Consider the following 19,411-nt stretch of genomic DNA (forward strand, 5'->3'; position numbering starts at 1 on the left):
CTTTAAGACATCAGGCTTTTAATAAGCACTTATTTACTAGGTAAATATCAAAACTGATCCTCTCCAGTGTCTAGGAGAAATATACTGATACAAGGAGCTTCATTCATTAAACACTTCCATTTTAAGGCAAACATCTATGGCATCAGACCAAAGCTGTCTTTTCCTTTATCCTCAAAGATGTTTAGTAACGGTTCATTTGTGTAGTGAGCACATACCTATGCCTAAACAGATGTGACAGGCTTTCATAAAGGCGCTGCTCTGTCCCTGTTCTGTCCTCACTGAGTCTGAACAGCTGGCACTGGCTCACTTTGCACTCTCTCAGAGCAATGTTTGCTGCTGGTCCCTAGCTATGCACTACGTGCTCTCTGTGGTGCCAACCGCAGAACTCAGGCTTTCTTGGCTCAGCTTCTTGGGATGTGGTTTTCTACCCAAACTGTCAGGAGAATACTCTTTGTACTAGCTGGAGCCATTTTCCTTTATTTGGCTAGCGCACAGCTCTCCACTAAGTCCATGGATAGTCAGGCCTACCAATGACAAAGCTGCAAAAACAAGTGGGGAAAAACAATCTGGTTTCTAGTTAGTATATAGAAAGCTAGAAAGAACCCTGCTCCAGTCAAAGTAAGTACAGAGATATCTGAAGCCTGTGTTCACTGCAAAAATAATGAAACAGAGCAAAGAGCCAATTCAGCTCTTGGCTAGTTAACAACATTTTCCCTACCTCCTAAAACCAAAGAAAAAATAAGATGGGTTATTATGAAGGCACAAATGCTATTTATCTTGATTTTCTTATTGTCTTACACGAAATGTCAAGTATTCAATTAAAAATATAACACAAAAGCAAACAAGAAACTCCACAGTCAGGACTCAAGCAAGCAATGTAAGGAGAGTAAGAGAAGCAGCGCCCGTGTTGTCAGGTAGCTGGGAACTCTGTAGGCAGCTGTGATGCAGAGGCAGAGAGGTCGTGGGCAGGGACAAATGAGAGTTCACCAAAGAGATAAAAACCAAACTCATCATTTAGGGCCTCAGGAGGCTGGATACCTCCTTGGATACCACTGCAAGTAAGGAAACCTGAAGATACTTGAGACCTCTACGTACAGTGTCACTGCATTTGCAAATACAGCACACAGGAAGCTCCTGCATACTTTAGATCAACTAGATTACTTATGATACCTAATAAAATACAAACAGTGGATAAATAGTTGTTCAACTGTATTGTTTAGGAAATTGTGGCACAAAGGTTGTATTCAGTACAGAAATGTGTATGTGTCTCTGTGTGTGTCCATCCATCTGTCTGTTCCTGTGTACATGCCAGTATATGTGGAGGCCAGAGGACAAACTTGGTTATCATTCCTCAGGATTTGGTGCTGTCTACCTCTTTTGTTTTGTTTTGTTTAAACACAGGCTCTCGTATTGGTACTTGCATCCAGCTCGCCAAGCAGCCTAAGCAGCTGACTAGCCAGCCCCGGGGAGCTGCATGTTTCCATCTCCCAGGACTAAGATTGCTACATCCACTCCAGTAGTGACAAGTGCAACAGGCCCCAAAAACCTGGGCAATGTCCCGAGACAAAAAGTTCATGGAAACTTAGTCTCCCTGGAACCGTGGCATCCTGTATAAAGAATGCTCCAATGTCCTTGCTTTAGTTGGTAAACGGATCTGTGTGCTTTCCTTTCCCATAATATTGCTTTATTACAAGTGCTCCTAAGGATTGATATTTTGACATAGAGCTAAGTTAGATTCTAGGCAGACCTTGATCCAACCTTGGGCAAGCATAGCTAAGTCACTGCCCTACACAGAAATTTACCATTATCTAGGAAGAAGGTAGTTTGTGACCTAAAGAAGAACCAGAGTAGATACTTAGAACTATAGGTAGCTGAGTTACACCCATACACAAGTATTTACAATGGCCTAGGGGGAAGGTGGACTATACAATAGACCAGAGTAGGAACTAAGGTAAGGGCACGAAGCCCTTGCCCCTGGCTTCTAAGATTAAGTGGACCTTAGGTGGAGCTGTTTTTGATCCCAGTTGCTAACATTGAATTTTATATCAGTTGGTTCCTGCCAGTTCTTCCTTGTTTGCATTCCTGTTTTGTGTAAGAACAGTAACCTCTTTGTACCTTGCCAGTGTGTCACCCAACTTCCCTATTTTCTTCTGTATAAAAAGTTTGATGCTCGATTTGACAAATTGCATTCATATCCACACTCCCTTGTGTCGGGTCTATCTGTCAAGTCCCACTGACTCCTTGCCCACCTGCACCAGAGACCTGTTCTACACAGACAAGGGACCCAGAGGGTCTGCGGCATAGGATGACAATGATGATCCACCATGCCTAGCTTTTCTACTTGGATTCTGTGACTGAACTCAGGACCTTATGCTTGCACAGAAGGCTCTTTAGCATGTCCTGGTCCCAAAAGTAACTCTTTCAAATATTTTCACGTTATTTGACTCCATGGATGTGAATACTTGGCTGGAGGGCTGGGTATACAAAGTTTGAATAGAGATGCTACACAGCAAAACCATGGTAACAGACAAGGAAACTTTCTGGTGCCCTTGTCAATAAACTGGGCAAGACCAGAAAGCAGAGAGCCTGACATGGATTAAAACTGAAGATTCCAAAGGAGAAAACACCCAAACTGAGCTCAGAACACAGCTCAGTAACACAGCACTTGTCTACCATTCACAAGACCCTAAATGCAAAACCAAGAATTAAAAATAATGAACAAAAAAGGGAATATATGATGTTAAAAATAAAACAGAAGGCCAAACAAGCAAAGTTAAGAAGTTTTCAATTCATCTAATATGGACACTGTTAATATACCAGAAATATATAAAGCAGGGGATACAGAGATATTTTAAACCAAAGTCAGAGAATTTTCAAAATTAATGGGAGACACAGTCCAGAGTTACAAGAACTATATATATATATAGAATGTGTGTGTGTGTGTGTGTGTGTGTGTAACCAAGTAGAATAAATATCAAATGGAAGACCTACACATATAAACAACAGTGCTGAAAAGTCAAAATGGAATCTTGAATGTGGCCAAAGGGATAGAGTGACCTAAACATCAAAGACAATGATGCATACAGCTGACTCCATGTAAGAAAAAGCCCAACATGAACATGGCATGTCATAGACAATGCACTCTCAGGCTCACTCACAGGTCTGGAATGGCCGGCCTAGTACTTGCTATGTTTCCTCTACATGATCATTGAGACTTTGATACAAAAGTCCTAGTTTTCTTGAAGTTAAAGAGTATATACATAGGAATAAAGCCTTTACAGATTATGAAAAAGACACAGTTATTCAACACGTGTCTGAGAGCTGAGCAAATACTACAGATGCTATAGCAGGCATAAGGCAAGCACATCTAAATAACTACACTGAGCATGCCCAGTAATATCAGTGAAACCCACTTTCAAAGACACAACACATCTCTTTTTATACAGATTATATTTACCTCAAAGCCAAGTCTATCCTTTTCTTTCCAAAAACAAAAGTGTGTTACTTTCTTATCCCAGAATTCATCTGGCTTCACTACACAAACAAGGGATACCTCGGCTGGAACAACATTCTGTAAAACATAGAAGAACAAGTACAAATTATACATGCAAATGATCTATTAAATGTGCAAATTACTAGACACACTTGTGATTATGCTCAGATACTTAGAAAAGAATTCAAATAATAAAGCAGAAGAAACTCTTTAAACTCCAAAATCTAAGTGGCAATAAATAACAAGCTACTCAGAAAATTTTAAAACAGTTTTAAACAGACCGTTCATGTCAAATGCTCTTATTACACACAGTATCTCTGCTGGATGTATGTTTAGATTAAACCACAAGACATGTTTTAATGGAGAAACTATTACAATTATTTTTTATGGTATGGGACAAATGTTTTCTAACACCACCATCATGAAGAATTTCTTTAGAAACCCATTTTCTCACTAAGCTAGTTTCTTAACAGCCATTATACAAGCAATAGGAATTCTTTGTGATTATAAACTAGAAGACAAAACTATCTTTTCACACAATACAACTTCCCATGTTCTAATATGACCATTTGCATCATGGAAAGAATGGTGGTTAAGACTTTCTGTGTAAGTACTTGTTACTCACTAACAGGCCACACAGAGTGGACTGGAGAACACATCTACAGTGTAACCATTTCTACCACCCACTCTCCTGATGCTCCCACACTCCTTCCGGAAATGCCATGCAAAAGGCTACACTGCCCAGCACCATGCTGTGCTCAGAGTGCCTTGCCAGTCCCTTGTCCACACTGGGCGCCTGCAGCTCAGCCTCACTGGACACCTTTTCCTTACAGCACTCCTCTACCCTCATGCTGAGCTCCAAACTCCTAGAATACAAGTCAGACCCCATCTCACAAGTTTGCCCCTCAACCTTCTCTGCACAGGGTGTTCTTCATTTTTTATCCTGGACTGAGAGCTCCCTCCTTAAAGATGCCGTCCCTGTCATCTAGAGTGTGAGTGTGCCTGTGCGTGTGCATGCACACCTGTGTGTGCACTCGGGCACCAGTGTGTGTGTGATCTTCATCATGCCCCACACAGCTTTCACCACCAGTTACTGATGTTTAATAATTTTCTTAATCACCCACTGCCTGAGTCCTTGATGGCACAAGGGCTTCGCAATGGCAGGTATCTTACCTATGAATACTCTATATTCTCAGTGTCTGACATGCAGAAGCCATCCCATAAATAGTTGTTGAGTAACTAAATCTTCATTGCTAGTGGATCTCACTCATGTAACTTTAGCTTAGAATTAGAGGTAACGACACCAGAGCAGAGTCCGGGTATGTCTGACTATTCCCATGCTCTGGACCAGGTCAACAGGAAAAATGTTTTAGACTTTGAGGGTCAGAGAATCTCTGTTCCAAGCATTCAGATCTGTGGTAGAGTATGAGTCATAGATGGTTTGCAAATGATGTACATGGTCAGCTTCCAGTACTTATTTAAACCCAAGACTCCAAACACTACTCTCCACCATTGGGCTGCACCAAGTTACAATAATTTTTAGGAAAGAGATGGAAATGATCTCTCAACAGGAGCGTGTGCATGGGCACAGTGTAAATCCAGTGATGATGAGGCTGTAGCTAAGGTTAGCAAGGTAGACACAGCTGTTTCAGAACTCTTAACATTGAGGCTGGGAAGTCTGGAGTGCAGCTTATTGATTTATTGACCTATGGAAAATCAGTATTTCCAAGTCACTGGATAGGAAAGTATGAGAAGCAAGAGAAACAGGGCCCCTCTTTCAGAACAGGCGTGACAGGAAGAGCTACTCCTAGGGGGCTGGGGGTCTCCCAAACAGCTGGCCCCTGCCCCTGGGACCAAACCAGCAAATCAGTTCCTGAGTAGAGACAGTTAACAAGGGGATGATGGCTAAGGGGACTCTGAAAAAATTAGATAGTAATCAGTGCAAATGTCCATAAAATTACCTACCAGGAAAGAAGAAAATCACAGCAGGGATTAAGTCCACTGATTGTTCTGCATAACTGCAGATCAAAGTGCAAATGACAGCAGGTCCCCAAGGCCCGCCTGTGGCAGGTGAGTGTCAGGATGAAAGGAAGAGCATCCTGAATGGATGACTTACCTAAGTGGGACTTAACTTTTTCAGAGAAATCAGAATGGTCTCTAGGGCTGGGAGGCAAGGTGCTGCCACACATTTGGCAGACAGGTTACTATGGGACATCAGTCTGTACGCCCATAAAAACTGGTCGTCGGAGGACCAGGACAGAGCTTAATGAGGAAGCATTTATGCCATATCCTTGAGAAGATGTCTCAACAGCGAAGAGCACTGGCTGTTTCCAAAGGACTCAGGTTCAATTCCCAGCACCCAAATGGCAGCTCACATATGTTTGTAACTTTTGTCCCAGGGGATTAGAACCTTCTTCTGGCCTCTTTGGGCACTAGCCACACATATGATACACAGGCATGCATGCAGGTACAACAACCATGCAGATAAAAAAATTACTTAAAAAGATGGAGTAATGGGTAGAAAATCTGCAATCACTGCAGACATGAGGGAAAAGGCGAGGCTCAGCCCTTGGACTGTGCCACTTCCAACTTTGTGAGGCTAAATTTAAATAATGTGTACAGTACTTGAGGCGCACTAGGCTCTAACACTAAAGCTAATACTCTTTGTTGCCACCCCTCAAGTCATTTCACCCTAATCATCCTAAGCAAAGGATGGAACGTGCAGCATTCTCCTAGCTAAGGATGTCAACGTGCTCAGTCCCACTTCTCTCCATAGAACCTAGAGAGCAGCCAGCTACCACTCAAGCTCACTGACTCACCCCAGTTATACATCTCTGGTGCTCACTAGACTGAGCACTTGGTACCCCTATTCCTGCCAGATTAATTATATTTCCCCCAAACTGGTCTATCAACTCCTTTTACTGATGTTGGCTCAAGTGGGGGTGTCACTAAAGGACAGTCCCGTCAGAAATGACTTTTCATTTGCTTCCATTTATTAAGACACCTTTGTTTATTTAACCCAACTATTACCTTCTCTAGAAACTTTTCTCAGGAAAACCAGATCCCTGGGAGCAGCCTGCCTCTTTGGATGTTTCTATGTCACTTGACAATATTTTCAGTAGCCTCACAGCAGATAACAATAATTTGCTGTGTCACTGCTATATGCCAGAGATGGACGAAACAGTCTATGAGGGACACAAATACAAGATGCCCTGCACCCCCATTGTAGACTGGGGAATTGTTTATTAAATGTGAATTTGTGAGCTACTAAGAAAATCAGAACTATGAAACAAATTTCTAGGTTCTAAGTTCTTAGTGTGATCATCACAAATCCCTAATTTTTATTGTTTTGTGGTTTTGTTTTTTAAAAAACGCTACATAGAAGGCAACGACATGTAAGGCTCAACTGCAAACCTTTTTCTGACCTGACCTGCCCAGCCCTACTTCCCAGGTAACCAATAAGGAGCCCAGGGGCTGGAGTGCAGCTGGAATCATGGCACACCATGCACCAGGTGACCTCTGGGTTCCCAGCCTACATGTGACCACCACAGGCTCTCTCGCTCAAACTACTTCAACATAACATACTATTTTCAGCCTATGAAGCCTGTACATCAAGGTGAGATTTAACTCTACTACATAAATTTAAAGATACAATGACTGAATTTAAGCAGTCCAATGGTGGTTGTGTGGAATTTTAGTTTCAGAACCACATCACCGCTGAGAAGCCTGGGCACAGTTTGATAATAAAATGTGCTTGCTATTTCCATCATGATATCCTGCTATAAAATGAAGTGCACTTCCTGACCGACAGACGTGGAAAACTAATTACCTGCAGCATTAAGACAACTGTCTTCACCACATTCCACTGAGACTTCCTGCCATCCACGATCACAGTGAATCCTCTGGCCTTACATTTCTCACTGAAATAAAACACAATTATGGGTGTGAAACAAGGTCCAGACTTTCCTCATAACCCTGAAGGGAGAAGGCAAGAGTGTTGACAGCAGGTGGGATACAGTCCACCTCGTGTGGTCTCACCTACGATAGCAACCAATAAAACTCTCCAGACTGCTACATCTGCTTCTACCATTGCTTTTCTCATTTGGGAGAGTATTGATCACAGGCTAATTTGGAAGGAAAATACTGAGAAAACACGGGAAATTTAAGTTCTTAAAACTGATGAAATTAAAGTACCAATTCAACAACAGCAGCAGACTCTCAATTTCTCCATCTATAAAATGGGCCAGAGAGAGCAAGGTAACTACCAGCTGCCACATGCCTCATCTACTTCTTACCAGAATTTAGGATCTGTGAGGAGACAGCTTAAAACAGGTGGAGAACAATAAACTAATACTAAATCCCTGTAGACTGGCTTCTTTGTGCACAGGAAATCTAACAGGATGAGGTCATACTTGCTTTTACAAATTGACCGAAAGCTTGTATGCACCACATCTAATCCATTATTGCTGTGATTTTATCAATCTTAGTCATGTGACCAGCAAAATGCTATCTGCAGGATTGTGAAATGTGTTCTACTCTATTTAATTGTTCAAATATTTGCTAAATGTAACGGCCACTACATGGACAAGTTCCATTCTAAAGACAAAACGAAGCTGTTATTATTGTTACATGATGTACATTATGCAGAGCCACAGCAAGAGCAGTTCATACATGTTACGATAACTATTCAGCAGTTCATACATGTTATGATGCAGATGACCCTTCGCAGTATTACGCTAGGAAGCCAGACAGGAGCACCCAGATGTTGCCTATCTTGTACAAAATATACTGCACAGGCAAATCCACAGAGCAGATCAGTGGCTGGCTGATGTAGGAGCTAACAGGGAAATGAAGAGGGGCTGCTAATATACAAAGATTCCTTTGAACTGATGAACACTATTTGGAGTGAGTGGGGTCACATGATCCTGTGACTGTACTACAAACCACTGAATTGCATACTTTATTAGAAGGGTATTTTATGACAAGTTAGTGAAATTTGTTTTAAAAATGTAAGTATTCAAGGTTGGAATATGCATTGCCAAAAAAAAAAAAAAAAAAGTGCATGTGTGGGGGNGGGGTGGGGAGAGGGATGGAACATTCCTATGGAAGGGGAGAGGGATACAGTACATGCCTGAATCTGGGCTTACAATAGCACATAAAAACTTGACCAGACACTCAGTTGGTATTTGTAGGTGCAAGTGAAAAGGAAACTGCTAGAGGTCTGCACCAACAACGCATACACAAAGCCATACTATGCCTTAGTATGGCTACAAGCTCAGAAAGGCCAGTCAAGACACGGGGCTGGGCGCTAAGTGGCCTCTGGAGAGAGACAAGAATTTAGGGTCTCCAAATGCTTAGAATTTTGGAAGAAATGGAGCCAAGACAAAAGTTTCCAGTGTGGGCCTGCTACCCAAGGATACACCGCTCTCAATGCTCGATGCTTTCTTATTAGCACCTATAATCCTGAAATGTAGGACTCACAACCATTTGTTAAATACATTTTTTTAAAAAATAACACATTTACTATTTCAATGCATATTATAAATTAATCTGCAGGTTTATACTGTGAAAGTAATGAAGCTTGAAAATGCCATCTGTAACGATCTTAAAGGATAAAACACTGAATCTTTTAGAGTACTTTAAAAGGCCTTTAATTTTAATTTACTTACATTTTTCACTAAGATAGAAAATGAAAATGTATACAACCCTATGATACTATTTCAAAACTGCCAACCAAATGGTATTTCAGATGCTTTGCAAAAGGCATCTTCACAGGCTTGGGGTGCTATAAATTAAGATGCCTATACCTGTTTTGAGCAGTAAAGAGAAAAAAAAAGTGGGATCCAGACTCCTCCTCAGAGCCTTTCAGGGGCAACAAGGCTGGGCTAAAACAGCTCTGTAAAAGAAATGAGCACACTGAATAGCATCATTTCCAACCCAGGAGAGCTTTCTGAGGGGGCTCTAGGGCCAGTGCCCCATGCTCATAACTATCTCTTGATTTTATCTAAGGGCTCTTCTTTTGCTTTGCTCAGAGTTCTGCTGATACGTGTCAGCACCAGCTGAGCATGCCTTTATTATAATGCTGTGTACAGAATGCCTCTCCATCAGAGAACATGCTTGCTTGCAGAGTATCAGAATATTCATCTACTAAGACTGTTAACTTGTAGCATAATGCTTTGAGATCAGAAGGGCATGAGTGATGACTTCTGATGAAGCCTGAGTCAGAAGAGAATGGCTGTATTCCCAGACCATGACCTACATGGCTGCTGTTGAGCCCAGCCTCTTCTCTAACCAGCCTGAGCCCAGCCTCTTCTCTAGCCAGCCTCCGAGCACTGTGCTCCTGTTTGTTTGTTTGTTTATTTATTTATTTATTTATTTATTATTTTAATTAGGTATTTTCCTCATTTACATTTCCAATGCTATCCCAAAAGTCCTCCATACCCCCATACACACACTCCCCTACCCACCCACTCCCACTTCTTGGCCCTGGTGTTCCCCTGTAATGAGGCATATAAAGTTTGCAAGACCAATGGTCTCTTTCCACTGATGGCCGACTAGGCCATCTTCTGATACATATGCAGCTAGAGACACGAGCTGGGGGGGTGGGGGTGGGGCCTACTGGTTAGTTCATATTGTTGTTCCACCTATAGGGTTGCAGATCCCTTTAGCTCCTTGGGTACTTTCTCAATTGCCCTATGCCTCAGGGCCTCTGCACTGGACAGTGTTCCTTCATTTCATCATCTTGGCACAATGTCACCTCACTATTTAGTAAGCTGCCACTGACACTCCTGAGTCTTCCTGTCTCCTTTCTCGGAATGTGGACGGCTGACACATGAGTATGTGTTTGTGGCACTTGTGTGTCTGGTCCTTACAGAATGCTGAACACTCCTCTGCTTCATTCCCCACTTGCTCAGCACCTAGAACACTGAGGAGCCCCCGCAGGCTCTCACATAGTCACCAAGACTTCTGGCCTCAATGTCTGTGTGCCCTGTGCTATCTCCTTCAGACTCTTCCCTCTGGCTTCTTCTGTAACAGTGTTAAATCAAAAAATGGATATTTAAAATTACTAAAACTTGAGAAATGTAGCAAGGTAGTTTTAACAGATGTTGCATTTTGATTAGGAAGAACAAGAGCGTTCCTTGAGGGCATCCTATAAAAGCTCTAGGATGCAAAGCCAGAAGATGGTTTCTGTGGTTTCTAACCATGACACTCTCCGTCTCACAGTAAGCTCTTTTTGAACTAGAAAATAGCATGATTTTTATGTACTGCAACGTGCTATTAAAAGAAAAATTCTAAATAATTTTTAAAAGAAACCTAGGACTTCTTTAGTTATCTCATCAATTATCAGCTGTGGCAGTTCCGGGTCCTATAAGCATTTACTAGAAGAAGCTATGATCGGACAGGACTATGATCCTAACACAGTGGGAGGAGACAGACCTGGGGCATGGTTCTTAGTGGCAGACTGGGTTTGCTGCTGGGTTTTGGCCAAGCTACCTGTACTCACAGTTCTATGCTTCATTTCCCTCGTGGGGCAAGAGAACAGTGCTCCTCTCTGAGGGACAGGGAAACTGAATGACTGAATATTACCTACTGCTTCCTTAGATGTGGGGTATTCTTTCCACATGTACCTCCCAATCCCCATCCACAGTCAAGCCTAGGGGCTAGTATGATTAAAGTTCCAAATTCAAAGCAACCCACAAGCTTGCTCACCAAACAACTACTGCATTCCCAACAGTCAGTTAGCAGGTCCTAGAAACCTGCACAGATGTACGCAGAGCACTGCAGAAAATGAAGCCATCAGGGAGATAAAGGTAGAAACTGAAGCTGAACATTGGCTAAGGATGACTTATCACACAGCAAAGAGCAGTGAAAGATGTACAGTATAAAACCATCTCCCTTCCAAGGGCTTACATCTTCTTAGCATGTGTAAAGATGGAAACAAAGTGCTTTATGTCTACCTCACATTCATCACTAGTGAAACAGCATGAACATTTGAAAACTTAAGGAGAACTAAATAATACTTGTTAAAAAGAAAAATCAAGAATTACCACTCAGTTTCAATTCCTCAACTACCACACAGGGAAGTTGGCCCTGCCGGTCATCAGTGGCTATTTTCATGATTTTTTAACTGTGAGTCTACCTAAGCTTAGTTACCTAAAACGAGGGGTTATCACTTAATGGAAATTTATAATGATCTGGTAATTTTCCTTTTCAGAAGGAAAGGAAGGTGAAGGGAAGGAAGGAGAAGGAAGAATGAGAGGAATAAAACTTTTACTTGAAGACTTTTTCTTCTCCAATACTGGAAAGCAAGCAGCAACAAATCATTAAATGATCCTTCTAAATTGCAAGTAGGTCTGTGCCCTAGTGAGTTCTGTTGACTACCTGACACATTGAGAGGAGGGAACCTCAACTGCAGAACTGCCTATGTCAGACTGGCCTGACAATGCCATAACTCGGCAGGTGAGTCTGGCCTGTATAAGAAAGGCAGTTAAACACTCACCTGGGGCAGGGTAACAAGCAGCGCTCCTGTTGGTTTCAGCTTCAAGCTCCTACCTTGAGTTCCTGCCCTGGCTTCCCAAGGTGATGGAACCATAGGTCAAATAGACCCTCTCCCCCCCCCCCCATGCCCCCAGTTGTGGTCATAGTGTTTACCACAGCAACAGAAATTGCACGAGGATAGAAACTGGCATCAAGCATGTAAGGGAGTTAACCATGAACCTGGGAGCAGGCCAGTAGGCACTGCTCTTCTCATGGTACCAAGCGTGTGGTCCTCAAGTTGGAATGGCTTTGGAAAGTCTGTGGAAATTTTGTGGAGGCCACTGAGCATTCAAAGATTAATAAACTGTTATGGGAATTTGCAAATAATACTAAATGCAATGGAGACCATGGAGACCTGGCTTGTGAAGTTCTAGAGGGAAGTCTGAGGGTCCCTCAAAAGCTATCAGCCATTTGTGTGATGTTTATTTAAATGTATTTATTTTATGCATATGAATATTCTACCTGTATGTATATCTGCATGACAGAAGGACACATCAGATCCCACAGCAGATGGTTGTAAGCCACCATGTGGTTGTTGGGAATTGAACTCAGGACCTCGGGAAGAGCAACCAGTGCCCATAAGCGCTGAGCTATCTCTCCAACCTCTTGTATAATGTTTTGGATTAAGAATCTGGGGCTGAAGAATCAGCTATGGTTAAAAATGACTAGCACCACTAACGTGAAACCTTGGCTTTACTGAGACAATAGGTACTAGTTAGCTGAGGCTAAAAAAAAATTATCTGTGATGAAAATTTAGGGAGTATTTCCTTGAGGTCAGCACAGTACTCAGAAGCTATAGTCCGGAAGGGGCCATGGCTTCATCTTCAGCTGGAGGCCAAAATGAGTCCCCAGATGGAGCTGGCCATGATGGCGGCAGGACTGGAGGAGTCCTGGAGAGAAGCTAAGACTCTGTAGCTCCGGCTTTGATACTGACGTGACTGGCTGACGTAAGCAAACAGGAAGTTTTGAATATTTGTCTTCAGTCAAGAACGATGAGAATTAAAAACTCAAGGACCTATAAGCTAAATTATGTATATGGGTTTTTTTGTATTTTTAAGATAAAAATATCTGAAGACTAAAAGACTTTGCTCATATTAGAGACTATAACTTTTTTCTTTTTCATTTTTTAATTAGATATTTTCTTCATTTATATTTCAAATGCTATCCTTAAAGTCCCCTATACTCTCCCCACACCCTGCTCCCCAACCCACCCACTCCCACTTCCTGGCCCTGGCATTCCCCTGTACTGGGGTATATAATTGTTGCAAGACCAAGGGCCTCTCCTCCCACTGATGGCCGACTAGGCCATCTTCTGCTACATATGCAGCTAGAGACACGAGCTCAGGGAGTACTGGTTAGCTCATATTGTTGTTTCACCTATAGGGTTGCAGACCCCTTTAGCTCCTTGGGTATTTTCTCTAGCTCCTCCATTGGGGACCCTGTGTTCCATCCAATGGATGACTGTGAGCATCCACTTCTGTGTTTGCCAGGCCCTGGCATAGCCTCACAAGAGACAGCTATATCAGGGTCCTGTCAGCAAAATCTTGCTGGCATATACAATAGTGTCTGGGTTTGGTGGTTGTTTATGGGATGAATCCCCATGTGGGGCAGTATCTGGATGGTCCTTCCTTCCGTCTCAGCTCTGAACTTTGTAGAGACTATAACTTAACATAGTGACGTTGTGAACTAATAGAAAGATAAGTTCATGTAGATTATGATCTCTCTCTCTCTCTTTTCCTGTGTGTATGTGTGTATGTGTGTGTGTGTGTGTGTGTGTGTGTGTGTGTGTGTGTGTGTGNTGTGTGTGTGTGTGTGTGTGTGTGTGTGTGTGTGTGTGTGTGTGTGTGTGTGTGTGTGTGTGTGGAGGGTGTGTTACATGTCTGTGTAGATGTGTATACCTATTGTACGTGAAGGCCAGAGGGGGATATCAGGTGTCCTGGTTCTATCAACTCTCCTGAAACAGAGTCACTAACTAAGCCTAGACCTTGGCTGGTAGCTGCAAGCCCTAGCTATCTTTCCGTCTCTGCCACTAATCACAGTAATGGGGTTATAGGTGGACTTGCAAGAGGCTATGCCCAACTTCCTACATGTGTGCTGGGCAGTGAAATTTGGATCTTGCCTTGCCCTTAGATACTGAGCCTCTCCCTTGCCTCTAACTTCTCTCCTTTCTGAAGCTCCATGGTATACAGATGCTTAACCTAATGGTTCTTGAAAGGCTGAAAGTATGCATTTAGAAATCTGTGTGCTGTGCAGTGCACCAACAGTACAGAATTTCATCTGTGTACTGCTATCAGCCACTGCTGCTAACCTTTAACTATGATTTCACTGCTGACAAAGTACGTGATACTTCAATAGCAAGAATCAATAGGAAGCAATATTGAAATTGAAGAAAAAGACACCTTTAGAGTCACCTGGGAATGCTGAGTAGATAATCCAAAGTGACACTCAGCTCGTCCATGTTTGTCTGCTCCAGGCACAACGGGATTGTCAAGATGAGTCCACTGCGCCTGTCCTTTCCTCCTACAGAAAAGAGACATTTAAGATTTACCAGACATTAAGATGAAATATGAATAATGTTTTAGCCCAATGCTATTAAAACAATTATAGGTTTAGACTATAGTTTGGAAAATATCTAATGACTCTCTGTAGTTTATAAATCCTTATAAAGTAAAGGCAAATAAGTAAATAAATAAGTATGCAGAAGAAAATGCATCTCTGAAATCTTCATCAAAACCACAATCATTTTCATTTTCTTCCATTTAGTTTTCTGCCTAATTGAATCAACTCAGCGAACACTTCCTGTGTGCCCAGTACAATCAGTGTTTGCAAGTAAAACAAATTTGCATCTAGAAAGAAAAGCTTTAAGTCATAATAAGAGTATGAATTACTGTCACTAATTTGCTACACTGTGTCTTCATACAAAATCCATTAAAAGCTATAAAAAGGGATTGAGGCAATAGAGAAAGATGACTTATGGAAAATAAGCTGTGCTGAGTATAAGAAAAGTAAAGACTTGAGGAAAAGCTGTAGAATTTTTAAAACAAGTTTCAGGAACATCCCATGGTGGGATATGGCCTGAGTTCACTCACAGAAGAAACATAAATCTGGGTGTAATATGCAAAGCAATGGAAGGCTGCCTTCCTGCATGATAGATTTAATTGGTTCATTCAGCAAACAGCACACTGGGTTACCGCTGTGTACAGGCAGGACAGCCAGCTGCAGACCGTTCACATGGCCGCAGACACAGCCCTGTCCAGCTGACGATGTGGAGCGGACCTGGAGGTTACAGCAGAAAGCCAGGGAGTGGAGCACACTGAAATCTCATGTGTGTTAAGTCCGTGTTCTATTTGCCTTAAATGTTAAATGTAACTTTTAAACCCAGCTTGATGAACACGCCTGAAATCTCAGCACTTGAGAGGTAAAGGCCAGAAAACAGACAGCAAGTTCAAGGCCAACCTGAATACAAAATGAGATTTTCACACAACCAAGGACTATGGAGACAGCTTAGTAAAAGTGCTTGCCTATCTGCTGAAGACCCTGAATTCAGTTCCCAGCACAGCATATGAAACAAGCAAACCGGTAGAACTCTGAGTCACACCAACCATCTTCCAAATCTCAGCTCACGTTTACTCCCGCTGAAGCCCCCTGTCAGAACCAAGTGACATTTACAACAGCTTTAGAAGGTTAAAACCAAAAACCAAAACCCAGCAAATCCTGAAGAAAACAATTCAGTACAATCTCTAGCAATTCATCACTAAAAACTGAAAAGCCCGAGGTGAAAAGACTTCCATTAGTGACAGAAATGCGATTCGAGGCATGACAGCCATTAAGGGCTATTTTCTATGCAACTGTTGATATTGAACCACTTTGTCTAACATCAATAAACCGCAATTTCAGAGGATTCGACCTAATACAAAGTGATCCAATTGCATTTTTTGTTGATTAGAATATAAATTTTAAAAAATGGGTTACACAGGTGATTTCCAAATGATACTGGCCCTTGGGTGATTCTCTTGGTATGAAAACATTTTTCCTTATTATCAAAAAAAAGTTTGAGAATAACTGGCTTTAACCAATAATGGTCAAGAGATAAAAATTTAAGAGTGTGTAAGGGAACTTTTTGTTTCTTTTGTTTTGTTGAGACAGAATCTCTCAACATAGCCCTGGCTGTCCTGGAATTCTCTATGTAGACCAAGCTGGCCTTGAATTCACAGAGACCCACCTGCCTCTGCCTCCTGAATGCTGGGATTAAAAAATGCATCTTCAGAGCCTGGCTTGGGCCAGGGAGCTTTCATTTGCTCTTCAAATGTAACAAGCTTTTCTCAAGTGTTTAAACTAAATGCACAGGGGTTCACACTTAGACCGAGTGACATCGAAAACACTTTGGGAGTTTTCTTTGGGGGTCAAGACGACACTGCCCTGAACTCCACACCCTCAGCTTTTCCTGTGGGTAAGAAAATAACCACTGGCTTGAATGCTGTAAGACATGGAACATTACTTGTGGGAAGAAAACAGCAGCATCAAGAGGGACAGCAGCTTGGGAAGACAGGCATTTCAATATGGGAGCAAGACAAATGGAAACAGTCTTCCTGGCGCACCCAAAGCACTTCAAGACAGTTGGTATGTTTGGCTGGTTGGCTGGTTAGTTTTTATTTGTTGTTGTTTGAGACTGGCCTTAAGCTTTTGATCCTCCTGCCTCAGTCTTATGAAAGGTGGGATTCTACAGGAGCTTATCAATCCTTATATTCTGTTCAATACCTCCAGTTATAAGAATGTACATAATGTACATTATCAAACAATTATTATAAAATTCATTAAGGTTACAAATGTAAATGTTAGTAATATCATTCATATACAATACCATGGAGACTACTGAAATGCCAAATGATAACGCAAGTTTAAAAAAACACACAAACATTAGATTAGAAGAGACAACACCAGCAAAATTCAGCTTTTTTTTTTCTTGTCCTTTTCGATCTTCATCAGGAAAAACATACCAACTTACAAAGATATATCAGATATTTGGGGTTAAAAAAGAAATTAGAATTATCAAGACAATGACAGAACCTCAAGGAAATAGGAAAGAAAAGGGAAGACACTATAGTCTAGGCAAACCTAAATGGGTAGGGCCCTGGAGCCTACAGTTTGTGCTGATACACTCAGTTATTCGGACTCCAAAGTCATTGCATGGAATGAACCACACCAAAGCTCTCTCAGGAGCAGAGGATCCTCTGTCTTCCCTTAAATCATCCTAGTGGATGGATGGACACTTCATATTAATAACGCTAAGCAAATTCAGCACAGGACAGAGAAGAGCAGAAGTGGCATTCTATAACTGCCAGTGCAGTGGAAGTTTTCCTGAGACGGAGAGAGGACAGGAATCAGGACGACACACTCCTGGACACCGCTGACATGCCAGCCCGTCAGCGAGCACTCATCACTCAATGTTTTCTTCAGAAGTAAGAAGTTGTGGTTTCAGCAGTGTGGTGGTCACTTTAGTCAGTCACAGAACAGAATAAAAACCAGATCGTGAGGAACCAGTAGTGATGTCACAGCAACCCACAAAGAAAGGCCTTGAAAACAAAACCTGTATAGACTGGAGCCCTGGCTCAGCTGGGAGCACTGGCTGCTCTTCCAGAGGATCAGCATTCAATTCCCAGCACCCACAACTGGCACTCACAATTGTCTGAACTCCAGTTCTGGAGGATCTGGCACCCTCACACACATATTCAGGCAGACAGAACATCAGTGCACATAAAAATAAATAAATCTTTAAAAGCAAGTTTATAAAAGAAATTACATGTATTTCTCTTAAGCTAATCAAAAACAGCTTACACAGAACACAGCTCTGGTACAGCACACATACCTGAAAGGAAGGCCAGCTTCTTCTTCAGAATGGGCAATATCACCGAGGCCTCCATTTCACGTCCTTGCCTCTGAAAAGGGAGTGAAATATCAGCTACAAGACAACCATTACTCCATGAAATTCATGTTTGTGACTGTTTATCCAGGGTTTCTCAATCTGAGTGAGAATAATCCGTATTTTGAGCCAGTTAAATCTTTTTTTTGTAGGGAACTGTAGATTTTTTAGTGGCATCCCTGCCCTTTACCCACAAAATAGCAGTGACTCCCCGACCCCCGGCTGAATCAACCAACCTAAGTCTAGACGTTACTAAACATTCTTTTGTAGGTAAAGCTGCAGATGGCTGAAAACCAAAGGCTTAAGTGTTTTTCAGAGCAACACTCCTGGGCCAGAACACTAGCTGTAGACAGCACCAGCCCAAAAATTACTTCAATTATTTTATTCATCTACCAAGTAGGCAGTCAGTCTTCCACTGCTTTCCATATTACACAGCTTATTCCAAATACCTGATTCCCTCTGTTACAGTAGTAACTGCATTCTCAAATTTCACCTGTTTTTCCTCCTCCCTAACAGCTCAGAACAGACTGGAACCTTTTACTTCAGGATTCTTCTAACGGCGGACTTATTACCAGGTTCATCTTTCCACATTTCACAGCTTTAAATCATCAGAAACAATCCAGTTATTAGCTTTGTTTCTTTTGCTTTGTAAAAGTTGTTTTTGTTTGAGACAGGATCTCCCTTTGTAGCCCAAGCTGGCCTGGAACTCATTATGTACCCCAGGCTAGTCTCAACCTTATGGCATTCCTCCTGCCTGCCTGCCTCCTGGGTGCTGGGCTGAGTTTATTCTTTAGGGCAAACCACAATTTACTGTTTTCCAAGAGTCCAGCCAGGGTTTATGGCTACCTACAAAAGGGACTACTCAGTAGTCAGGGCTGGGAGCAGGACAGCTTTCCTTAAATGGAGGCTTTGGCAGGGCAGGCCTTCTGAGACTTGGCCAGCCCACTGTACTACTAAATAGGATCTGAGGAGAGAAGGACCTTTAAAAAAACAACAAAAGCAAATGCTCAGCTCTGCTGTCCTCTTACACTAAGCTGCATGGCTGAGAGTTCTCTGCCACTCTCCCTCCTCTCTCCTTCCTAGCCACTCACCCACCCAGCACAAGGCAAGCAGGCCCTGGAGAACACTGGGACAACTCAGGGAGGGCTCCAGGGCAGAAAAGAGGACTGTTTGGATTCTGTGTCTAGCAATGATCTGCAGGGAGCAGACCTCATTTCAGCCTTCGCTGTTGGCTGGAACAAAACACTCGCATTGCAGCCCTGTCCTGCAAAAACTACAATCTTTAAAACAACAACCACAACAAAAACCCTGTATTTGAAAAAGAAAAACAAATACAGTCATCAGATAATGGCTAATTAAGCAAGACTAATTAAGCCAGTGAAGTATTTTACAGGCTTTGTGGTTAAGAGAAAAACAGAGACAAAGAATACCACCTGCCTTCAAAGAAAACAACCTGTCAA

The 19,411-nt window shown here is 42.2% G+C and overlaps 1 protein-coding gene across 2 annotated transcripts in view; it reads right to left on the minus strand.

Moving 5' to 3' along the window:
• Sestd1 (SEC14 and spectrin domain containing 1) overlaps positions 1-19,411 on the minus strand; it is a 95,956-nt gene that overhangs the window by 36,981 nt on the left and 39,564 nt on the right. For both annotated transcript variants that reach the window (XM_029472050.1, XM_021150523.2), the window contains 4 exons: positions 17,898-17,967; positions 14,443-14,551; positions 7,323-7,413; positions 3,458-3,571 (listed from right to left, as the gene is read on the minus strand). In XM_029472050.1, the coding sequence (XP_029327910.1) occupies positions 3,458-3,571; positions 7,323-7,413; positions 14,443-14,551; positions 17,898-17,952 (369 nt within the window). In that variant the 5' untranslated portion in view covers positions 17,953-17,967. The remainder of the gene's footprint in view (positions 1-3,457; positions 3,572-7,322; positions 7,414-14,442; positions 14,552-17,897; positions 17,968-19,411) is intronic.

The sequence above is a fragment of the Mus caroli genome, chromosome 2, assembly GCF_900094665.2.
Source record: "Mus caroli chromosome 2, CAROLI_EIJ_v1.1, whole genome shotgun sequence".
Lineage (NCBI taxonomy): Eukaryota > Metazoa > Chordata > Mammalia > Rodentia > Muridae > Mus > Mus caroli.